Source organism: Bos grunniens, chromosome 17 (assembly GCF_055505025.1).
Source record: "Bos grunniens cultivar Pamir isolate PY7600 chromosome 17, Bosgru_T2T1.0, whole genome shotgun sequence".
NCBI classification, from domain to species: Eukaryota; Metazoa; Chordata; class Mammalia; order Artiodactyla; family Bovidae; genus Bos; species Bos grunniens.
Genome location: NC_141181.1, coordinates 44820839 through 44832360, shown reverse-complemented (window position 1 = coordinate 44832360; position 11522 = coordinate 44820839). Strand labels below are relative to the sequence as shown.

The 11522-nt window shown below is 47.0% G+C and overlaps 1 protein-coding gene across 6 annotated transcripts in view; it reads right to left on the bottom strand.

Annotated features, from left to right (window-relative positions):
• Positions 1-1907: 1907 nt before the first annotated feature.
• GOLGA3 (golgin A3) overlaps positions 1908-11522 on the bottom strand; it is a 46909-nt gene continuing 37294 nt past the window's right edge. For all 6 annotated transcript variants that reach the window (XM_086347116.1, XM_086347119.1, XM_086347114.1 and 3 more), the window contains exons 18-24: positions 11275-11391; positions 8831-8970; positions 8107-8239; positions 7768-7890; positions 6858-7022; positions 5830-5993; positions 1908-5249 (exon numbers count right to left, since the gene is read on the bottom strand). In XM_086347116.1, coding sequence (XP_086203242.1) covers positions 5033-5249; positions 5830-5993; positions 6858-7022; positions 7768-7890; positions 8107-8239; positions 8831-8970; positions 11275-11391 — 1059 coding nt within the window. In that variant the 3' untranslated portion in view covers positions 1908-5032. The remainder of the gene's footprint in view (positions 5250-5829; positions 5994-6857; positions 7023-7767; positions 7891-8106; positions 8240-8830; positions 8971-11274; positions 11392-11522) is intronic.

The following is an 11522-nucleotide window of genomic DNA, read 5'->3' as shown; positions in this document are numbered from 1 at the left end:
GCTGGGCCAGACCAGCGAGGAGACCCTGAGGGTTAGGAGGCCAGGGGGACTCTATCACTGTCAGTCAGTCAGTCAGTCAAGGGAAGGGGCTGTTTTCTGGATGAAGGCGAGCCCTTTGGCTTTCAATACACCAAGGCTCAAGTATAGGAAAATCACTTTGAAATGTCTTATCAGGTATTTAGAAATGCACACTGAAAGCTCACAAACAAAATGAAGGTCCTGTGAGAACTCACGAGCCCAGAAATGTTCCTGTGTCATGTTCTGACCTGGAGATTATGTGTAAGAACCCCGTGGGTCACTTCCTCCAGCAATTCCCAGACCAGGTGAAGGAAGGCTGAGTTGATGAGAACTTCTAGGTGCTTCCACCTCCAGATGCCACAGTGATCCACACGTTTCCAATTCCAACCCAGCCCAGAAGCATGCTGCTTGGGGCAGAAGCTGCTCTGAGCTCCTGGAGGCACCCACTCAGCACACGGATGGACTGGGATGAGAGAAGGGGCCTGGCATAGGAGTGCTGCCCCTCCGCCAATAGGCAGACAAAAGGATCAGCAACACAGTTTAACACCTCCCCTGTTTCCAGGAAAAAGGCACTGCTAAAGAAAATTCTTTTTTACCAGAAGCTGCAACATTCTTTGCTAAAGTGAAACAGGCATAAAGGCAAGCAGAATTCCAATAAATGCTGCTTCTGGTATGGGCCGCTGCTGATGGCTAAGAATTCCGCCTCATCTAAGGGGAAGGCTTGGAGACTCTTCCAACAGCTATCATGCTTATCCACCACACTGGGCACCATGGCATCAGTAATCCTTTCTCTACTCCCCACCTAGTCTGCACAACGACAGGGGAGCCTGCGTGATCTGGAGGACTCAGAGCCACATCCTTGGCCCCGCACTCAGCATGTGTTTCTGCCAGTACTCCAGCCCCCTTGGAGCCACGAAGCAGCTGCCCATAAATCTTCACTTGGACCACTCCTGTAATACCCACTGTACGACTGTTAGGAGGGTACAGCAGAGAACTTCTATGTGATGAAGGAGATACAGCTTAAAAATACATCCATCAACTCATTTGTTTGGCGCCTGCAAATGTGTACCAGCTTTACAGAAAAAGGAAAAAGTTAATACCTATGATCACCCCCTTCATGACTACTGATTGTAGAGATGAGAATTTGCATCGTAATGTTTCAGGAAGTTAAGATCACAAAAGGAGGCAGTCAGAGCAGTTTCATTTAGGTCTGGGTGGTACACGGAATGCCTGACCCTAAATTGCTTATAGACGCTAATGAGGCAGAAGCACAATAAAACATGTATCTGTCCCATCACAAAATACAATTCTGTGATCACTGATTAACTTCTCATTTTCTGTACATTTTTTACCATGCTGGTTATAACATTTAACTGAAGAATGATAACATTTAAATGAAGAATCTACATCCGGTTTACTCTCATTGATTGAAAAGAAAGTGTGAATGAAAAAGACGGGTGAGACTGGGGAGCCACAAAGCTGAGACTGCCGTGGGCAAGGGATGGTCAGTGGAGGCCGGGGCTGGGCAACACTCCAGGCCAGGAAGCACGTGTGTGGCGCATCCGCAGCCTCAGGAGCGGTTTACTCAGAAGTGTCTCCCCTGTGAAGGAGCGTTCCTCTGTGAACGCGTCCTACCTCTATCATCACTAGCACATGGCGATGAGTGAAGCTACAAAAAGAAGGAAGAGATACAGGCCAGGTGCTGCTCTTCTGCTTGGTCAAAAGCAGTCACAAGAAGCCAGATTTCACAGCCATCTGAAGCTTTGGCAGAATAAAATTCTTTTAAGTGTTTGAACAGAGTTGGTTAACAACATGAGGTAAAAGTTACTCCCAGATATGACAAAATATATAGCTGAAAATGAAGCCACCCCCAATGAAATATAAAAATCTTTAACAAAAAATAGTTTATTGCACAAAATTCAAGGAATTCCCAAGCATACTTAAATTTATAAAAAAATCAACATGCTTTTTAAAGTTACAATTTCTTGTGCATGGTGACACCTTTCCCCTGAACAGCCCCAACCTGAGGACTCCCTTTTAATGAGGAAATTTTTAATAGACATGAATAACTTAACACCACCGAGTTTTCTAGATCCTCTAAAACATGACCCTCAAGGATCCTATCGTAACCTGAGACCACCATACGCTGAGAATCACCTGGCATGGGAGTGAGTGACTTGTTTGAGTAAGGCTCAGAGCATCTCACACGCCCCCGCACTATGCATGTCATGGGCTCTTAGGGAGGCTCCGGGACATCTGTCTTTCAGATCTGCTGGTCCCTTTCACTACTAGCAGTCTTTACATGACATTTAATTTTTGTTAAAAAAATGCTCATAGGAATATATGTCCTGATGACTCTGCAGGCCCATGGCTTTAGCAGTATCCTTAAGACCAAGAAAGTCTTTAAACTGAGGAAGAGTTTAATGAGAATCTTCCTAACACAGCCTTCCACGGGCTGTCTTCTTCAAGGCCCATCTTGGTACCTGGACCCCAGGCCAGAGAATGAACCAGTTTCACATCCTATCAAAAACAATGCCTGTTACACCTCCTGAATAGTAGAACGAAGGCATGTAAATCCGTGGCATCTATGTGATGGGTACCGTGGAAAAATCAATGATAACCACCTCGCAGGAAGTTATTTTTGGAACATAAGAAAATCAAGTCATGATATCGTGAAGTGTCCAAGCTGACACGCCCTCCAATGAGGACACGAGGTACAGGATTAATAACATACACAAATGCAACGTGACGACGAACGTGTTTCTACAAGTACTCCAGAGTTGACTGTTGTTTTCCATGAGGAAATTCCTAATTCCCACTTCTGCCCATGGAAGAAGAATATTTCTAATGCTGGGAGGCAGGAGTGCCAGTAAAGTCCCTCAGAGGGAAAAAAAAGCCTTAACAAACCAAGAGCAGATGACTTCAGTCCAACTTCCTCCTTCAGGATGATCTGTTAAGGAAGCCTGGACACAAGGGCCCCAGATTAGGAACTGCAGGCCAGACATGACGGCACAAGGGGCACACACAGGAAAGGGCAGGGGGCGGGGGGCAGCCAGAGCACTTGGGCCAGAGGCAGGCCAGGCTGGCACAGAACTACGGACAAGGCTGGCACAAGAGGTTGGCAGGAGCCCCAAGGAGGCGCTGCTGCTGAAACAGAGGGTGACTCCACAAAGGAAAAGGGGTGAAAAACAGAGACTGGCTTTCTCTTGATGGACACACTCAAGATTCGCTGATCATTTCCTAAGGAAGAAGATGCACGGTGATTTCCCAGAAGACCTTAGCAAGGAGCGAGAAAGCAGCTACAAAGTGAGGCTAAGTGACTTCTTGGCTCTAAAATTAAAGGATAATGCAGCCAAAATAAATAAGAATGTAAATTACCATTTTTCTTTTCCAATGGTACAAAAACAGTTTTGTCAAAGATGATTTCAAACTTAGAAGGAAAAGTAGAATATATTTATAATGAAGGTTCAAGTATAGTTTCCAAGAATAACCCTGTACAAATGATATACGTATTTTAGAAGTTCCAATACTTGCTGGAGAACTTTTAAAAACGCTAAACATCTTTCTGGTTAGTGCTATTTTAACCTTACTGGTTAACCTTCTAACAGCATATCGTGAGAGAATGCAAGCAGCTTAAAAACACCACGCTGTTTTCTCCACAAGAGACCCAGGTGATGAGGTGACACGAGCGTGTCTGGCCTGATCAGTAACACCGCAGACTTCATCTTCAGACCAGCCGCCCTGCACGGGGGGCACACAGACCCATTCTCTCTCTCTCTCAACTTGGAACAATAAACATTATTTGACATCATCTTAGCAAACTAGCAACAGACTTTCAAACCTCGAGTCTCAGTCATTCTAGGTGGGACCTCACACACTTGGGGTGTCTCGTTTCCAGTAAGGTGTCCCACATGGGAGGCTCCAGAGACCGTCTTGTGCTGACCTGCCCCTTTCAGAAACCTTGCTGCTCTCCAGATGAGAGGGGAAGGCCCTTCTGAAGGCTGTCACACACAGAGGCCGGCAAATCTCGTGATGACCACACAAGTGCTGATGGACACTTCCACACAAAGGTAAAGTGGGAGGCCTGGGGAAGCCTTGCTCCCAGGTTGGGAGCCTGCAGGCAGCCCTCCTTATTCTCCTCACCGCCCCTTCTCTCTTCTCCTGAAGCCCCTCCCCACACCTCACGCGTCAGGTCAGCGCCTGCTGACTGTAGCGTCTGTGTGGCATCCTGGTGGTCATCAGGCCTGCCCAGGGGTTAGCTGGGGTAAGTGAGGCCATGCAGGACCAGGGCTCGAACAGGTGGGCATTGTGCACTCATGACAAGGAAAGACCCTCAAAATAGAGTGAAACTAAAATAACAAAGAACTTCTGTCTAAGAATATTTGGCTTTGGGAGGTGAATAAATTTCTTAAAATATAGTTTTTTGACATTCCTAAATTCTACATGTACATTATTTCCTAACAGCAGATTTTCAAAAGGCAATCAATAAAAAGACAATTCGGGTCATTCTTAAATAATATAAGGATATACTTTTTAAAGTTTAGATTATGATTTTCAGTATTTATATACATATCCTATGGAGAGATGGCTATTGAAATCAAAATAAAATAAAATAAAAACCAAAGGTGCAAATGAAGCCTCACTCCTGCAGGGTAGTAAAACTCTTACTGAATCAGGCAGGAAAGTGAGAAACCGGACTCAGCTGTGCAACATCTCTACCAGCAACCGTCCGAGAGCAGCGTCTATGGTCATGCCTAAGATACCTCCTCTACACATATGCTTCAGACACATCCAAAAATGTCTCACTGAGACCTAAATTAGGTTTTTAAGATTTGGTCACTTCATGGGAAAAGCTGGCTGTGATCTGCAAATGATTATTTCTCAATCCTTGGCTCCTGTTTTGTTATTTTACTCCTTGTAAAGGCAAACGCAAAACTTAAATTTCACCTCTTAGAAAAACATAGAGCACACAGTCAAATAAATAACATTGATGAGAGAACATTCCTCGGGGTAGTTACAAACACTCGGGGTGGGGATGCTCGGTGGTCACTGTTCCAAGCCCTTCTTGCGAGGCCCTGCCCTGACCATGCCGCTCTGTGTCTCCTCTAGGGTTGGCGTGATCTCCCGGTGGTGAGGGGCTGGCGGGGTCCCCCTGAGTCCACGAGGACAGCGACTCATGCACAGTGACTGCGTGTGCCTCCATCTGGCGCTGCAGGCTGTCCATCTCCTGCCTGCGGAGACAGGGGAGGGAGAGGAAGGGACGCAGTCAAAGGAGAGCCAGGGAGGGCGCCGCTGCTCCCCTAGAGACAGCCCATCACCTGGGACTTGGCCCTGACGAGCCTCAACTGGACAGCAGGTGCTCACACTCACAGGACCCACTGAACTTCTCTACTGGGACCAGCAAGCTAATTGGGTCACAGAACAAAAGGGACTCTGGGCATTTTCCTCCACCCACAGAGGCCCATAAGCCAGGCAGCTCTGCACACGCTGACTGCTGCTTGAGGAGAATGTGGGGAAGACAGAGCTGAATCTGTCCTTCCTGGCTTCTTCAGGGTCAAAAATGATACCTGCCCACACCCTCCAGACACAGGCCTCCTGTTGCTTGGCCACTGAGGGTCATTTAGCTCAGGACAGCTCCCACCTTAGAGACAGAGGGAGAGGCATGGGACCCCATGTTCCCCTCCCACCCCCCACCCCCAGAGCTGCTCAGCCTCTGCTGGATGTGGGGTGCTGTAACAGGAAAGATTCTTCCAAGTTAAACAAGCAATTTATCTGTAAAGACTAAGCCGCGGAGCCCAGTGTGGTTCGTACTTGAGCTGCTGGAGGCAGCTGTTGAGGTTCTTGAGGGGTTCCTTGCTCACGGCGGGAGGGGGCCGCAGCAGTTCCTCCAGCAGCGAGGCCGGGACGGGGCAGTCAGGGATCTTCACCGGTGTCACGGGGCTGGAAGAGCTGGCTTCTCCTTTTGGCTCCTTTCTCTGTTTTTCAAAGCACACAGCTAGTTTCCCACTTGGAGGCCTACCCCCGACCCCTTCCCCAAGGGTCCCTGCCATCACACGTGCTTCTGGAGGCACCTCCCCAGCTCCCCAAAGGTTTCTGGGGAGGTAACTCCCACTCTGCAGAGCTGGAAGCCTCAGGGGTTCAGGAAATGTCTGCTAAATAGAAAATCTTCTTCCTAACCACGTAACAAATACTATAGTCCTGACTCTTCAGGGGCATGGACCCGACTGGAGGCCCCCTAATGACAGCTCACAGGTGGGGCTTTCCAGAGAGACCAAGGCCTTGACTCTGAGTTTCCCTGAGAAATTAAGTCAATTTTCCAACTCGTAAGACTCCCCTTCCTTGGACTTCCAACTTTTTCCATGGATAACCAAACCATGCTAAATAAACCTCTGAATTTGAGTAAGTTCTTTGCACAAGCAAAGTATTTACATAGGCTGAGGAGAGAAACAAACTGTGGGTAAACAGATAATCTGAAAGAGCTCATGACAGCAGTTTCAGGGGTTCCTGGGCCCCCGAGCCTATTCTGGCAGCTGTGAGTCCCAGGTGGGCTCACCTAGAAGGCCAGGGACTCTTGTTAACACAAGCAAACCATGCCCTCATTTTGTTTGTAAAGCATGTTACAATAAAATGGCATCTGAATTCATAGAAAGAGGCCAACGTTCTGTTAGAAAAAGCACTAAAGTAAAAAGATTTGGCCGGTGGTCCAAAAAGAATATGCCATCATCATCTCACATGGCTGTTGCCCAACATTGGTTAAATGTAACTTTATGACTGAATGCCTGCCGACCATCCGCCAACACATCTACAACGGCCTGCTGATGGCCCAGGCGGCCTCATACCGTCTTGGCTGCTCCCCGCCGCAGGTCCAGCTTGAGCTGCTGGTTTTGCTGGAGCAGTGTCTTCATGTTGTTCTTCAGTTCCGACACTTTAGCTTGAAGCATAAATTTATCTTTCTGGGTCATGGACAGGTCTTCCCGCACCATCTCCAGCTCAGATTTAATATTCTAAAGAAAGTGTAGTCATAGATTTTCAAAAACTGAAAGATCTTAAGCACACTGCACAAATCTTAGTTTGTATGTCACAATTCTAAGGGGCTGGGGCTACTAGCCTGGCTTTGTACACTAAAGCTTTCATGTGACGCTCCCCTCTCACCAACATTCCTCTCTAGGAGTCTACACTGCAGAGAATCCAGTTACAATTCTGTCCTCAATGTTCCCATCCAAACTTCAGAGCTTCTGCTGAGGAACCAGTAACATTTCCATATCCACAGTTGACAATGAACCCAATCCTTGTTTAAATTCCAAGGTCAGCTACTAGAATAAGCTTAACTGTTCCTGAGACAGAAGACAAAGCAGTTCTGATGATTATTCAAGCTGTCCATCCACATGTAGGAATCTCAGTCAGAGTCACCCCCCGCCCCCCTACCCTGATCCCGTCCTCGAGCAGTTAAGATTATATGTATATAGACTTCTTCTCAGAGAAGCTCATTACACACTGGTGAATTGCACTCTCATATACTGGACTTAATGAGATCTCGTTCCTGGGACAATTGCACAGCTCGGCCCAGGGGCTCTGGTCTCTCTGCTCAGTGTCCCTCAGCTGCCTGACCTGGGCTGCTTTCTGAAACATGAACGATCTAGTGTGAGCACTCAATTCATAAAAAACTCTTGCTGTGCATGTAGCATACTGCTTGGCATGATACTGGAAAGAGCTGGGGGAGTGCTGCTGGGGCCCTGACATGACCTGTACCTGTAATGACTGCTGTATTCCATCCAACTCCTGTTTACTCTGGTGCTCGGTCAAGTCCAGCTGCTGTTTCAAGGACTGGATTTCTCTCTCTTTCTGATCCACCTCCCATTTGAGATTTTCCATCTAGAGATGGAAAAAACATCACATGACCCAAAGAATTTTAAAATGGCTTTCTTGCATTATAAAATTGCTGTAACGCTATCTCTTCGTATCATTTAAAACACTTAGAAACAAAAAAAATCCCTTTCCAAGAAGACAGGGAATGAAGTGAATGTGTCAAGCAGAGTCTTGTTCTATAAGCCCTGTTAACTGGGGAGGGAAAGCTGCCCAGTGAGTCACCTCTTGGTTTCCTATGGGTTCTTTGCTCAGCTGCTCATCCAGCTGCTTCTGCAGCAGCTGGAGCTGGGTCCGGGCCTCTGCCAGCTCTGCCTGGAATTCTGCTATTTCCTGCGAGTGCTTCCCCTCCTGGATCCTAGCACAAAAAACAAGAAGGAGTAAAATTACAGCATTCTTCCAATGACCTTCCTACTCAAAAATGCTTTCAGTTGACTGTTAGATGTCCTGGGTAACATTCATAAGGACAAAACTCGCGTACCGCACCCCCTGGATGGGGACTGTTCTAGGAGTTGTGAATGCACTCGCTCAACTAACGCTCACAACCCCTGGGAGGGCGTCTCCATGAGTGCCCAATCATAGATTACAATGGGAGGGAAAGTGCCGCGGAGTTCAGTGCATGTGCACTGCCCAACACGTGTGCACTTACACACGTTCGAGCCGAGACTCCCCCAGTGGGAGCCCACAGTGAGCATCGGTGGTGGGTGCAGCCCCCAGGCCTCTCTGTCCTCACAGAAGGACCAGCAAGGCATAAAGTGGGAGCACACAGCATCAAGGCCCAAGTTTCAGTGTTAAGGTGCAGGCATTCTGAGATAGCAATTGGATGCATTTCTCCTCCTTAGATCTGCCTCCGGAGATCTGCCCAGCAATTTGCTAGAACACAGGGGACCCTGGTGTGTCAAAGGTGCTAACTGGAGATGAGACGGTGGCAACACCCACTCCCACTTACTGGAGCCCGTCGGCCTCTGCCTGTAGCCTCTGCACCTCCTGCTCCTTGGCCTGTAGCTCCTTCTTCACCTCGCTCAGCTCTAAGGTGGCAGCCTTAAAGTGGCGGCGGTTGTGGCCTGCTTCTGCCTTGGCTGCAGCAACCTAAAACAAAAAAACATTAGCATTGTCAAGGACAGAGGCAGAACCTCGCAGCACGTGTGGAGGCAGCTGCCCCAACCCCCGCCTCCTAGCCGCTCTTGCAGGCCTTCCTTCCACAGCTTTTCAAGGTGCCTGTCAAGGACGAAAGTACTGAACACACACTTGGCCTGAAAGCATGCGACACGGCAGCAGCACCTGCTGAGCGAACCATTATGTTCAACTTTCTTGGCCTCAGTGGTTCTTATAGTCTTTTTCAAGTGTATCTACATATTTCTTGTTACTTTTGTTCATAATTCATGTATTGAGGTAGAATCTACCTTTCCATCAGACCATCTAAGTATAATAACGCTACTGCTCATTTTCCTTTAAGGATGTAACTAGCTTTTTCATGGTTAACAACATTTTATCTCAAGGTTTCTGAGAAGATAAGCAAATTCTCAGAATATAACAACATTTTTCAATTGCCTTTTCAATATTTTAGTTTTCTTGTCTAACTACACTAGCAAGTACCTCATGTAAAAGAAGTTTAATAAAAATATTTATAGTATATGACAAATGAATATAGAAAGAACTCATATACACTTGGAAAAAACTCCAATAGAGGGTATTAGCAGTGGTTGTCATTAGGTAGAGATTCCAGATACTTTAATCTCCACATGCACTAAAAATTGCTGCTGCTGCTGCTGCTAAGTCGCTTCAGTCGTGTCCGACTCTATGCAACCCCATAGATGGCAGCCCACCAGGCTCCCCCGTCCCTGGGATTCTCCAAGCAAGAACACTGGAGTGGGTTACCATTTCCTTCTCCAATGCATGGAAGTGAAAAGTGAAAGTGAAGTCGTGTCTGACTCTTAGCTACCCCATGGATTGCAGCCCACCAGGCTCCTCCGTCCACGGAATTTTACAGGCAAGAGTACTAGAGTGGGGTGCCATTGGCTTCTCCGAAAATTTTTGCTAGTATGTACTATTTTTACAATTAGGACTATCAGACCAAATGTACTTGGAAAAATAAATAGGCATCATTTACAATTATTGCCCTTAAAAAAAGAAATCAATTATACATCATCCCCCCAGCACTTCCAGTTAAAAATTGCCTAGTTACAACTTAAAGGTGAGAATAAAACTATTAAGTGATACCTGAGTACAAATCAAAAGACAGGAAGGTGGGGTACAGAAAAGCAGGGAGTGTTGCTAACTTAGTTTAGAACCATCAGATGTGCAGCAACTGCAAGCAAGGATTAAATATGGCAAACAAGGCACATGTGGGTCAAGAAGAAGCTAATAACTGATCACATAACAATATTCCTAATATATCTTAAAACTAGTACTACTTTAAAAGAATGTCTGGGGATGTCCTTGGCAGTCCAATGGTTAAGACCCTGTGCTTCCAATGCAGGGGGCACGGGTTCCGATTCCTAGTTGGGGAACTAGATTCCACATGCTGTGCAGTGCAGCCAAAAAATATTTTAAAAAATAAATAAAAGAATGTCTTACTGTCTCACTCACGAAATAAAAAAAACTATTTTCTTCTATCTCTAGTACATTATCATGGAGAAATGTAAAAGTAAGTGGCAAAACCCAGGTGACAGGCACCTACACACACAGGAGTGTGCCCACAACAAACGTATTCTGCCATCTGCTCTGAGAAGGCACTGGGGACACGAGGACAAACAAGCCACAGACCTTGTCCCAGGACGCTGATGTCCTCATGGGGAAAGGGCTACACAGAAACCACAGCTGATGCATCATGATGTTAAAACTTTAAGTCTACAGCCTGACGTCCACTCCGTTTGTGGGGTGGCTGGGGCAGGCCTCTCTGTGGGATGAGCCACCTGATGCACTGGTGAACATCTGAGCGTGGAAGGCAGCAGCCAGGAAAACTGCTCTAGATGTCAAGAATGGCACGGGTCTCCAGAACCACTGCTCTTGGGTGCTTCTTTAACACAAATGGGGTCACCACATACTGTTCTTCAGTTTGCTTTTCAGCTCCACACTACATGCAGGGCATCTCTCCCCAGCAAAGACACAGCTATGGAGCTCTGTGCACACATCTTAGATCTGCACGACTGTTCCTTAGTTTAATCTAAGCCCTTTCTTCCACTGATGAGTACGGAGACTCCCTCCAGGCTCTGTCACCAACCCCATGATGACACCCTATCCTTGGACCCATTAGCAAAGGTATTCACAGAGAAGTTCCTGGAAGGGAACTCAAGTGTCAAGGGTACTAATACTGAGTTTTTAGACATTTACAAGTTACATTCCAAAAGGCTCTGTGAGGTTGCAGTCTGATACCAGCTGGAAGTTACATACCTGCTCCTCGAGGCCGTGCACCATCACCTTTTCCTTCTGTAGTGCGGCCTGCAAGGCTTGGACAAGCTGCTTCATCTGGCGGTCCTCTTCTTCCTTGCGCTGCAAAACTGCCTGCACCTACAGCACATTCCAAGAGGGGTAAGGAAGGAAGGACATCAAATTTCCAAAGCCTGAAGAGCCCTGGGAGAAAGCACAGGCCACTCTGATCAGGGTCATGTGAGGGAATCAAGCATCACGTGGGAACAAGA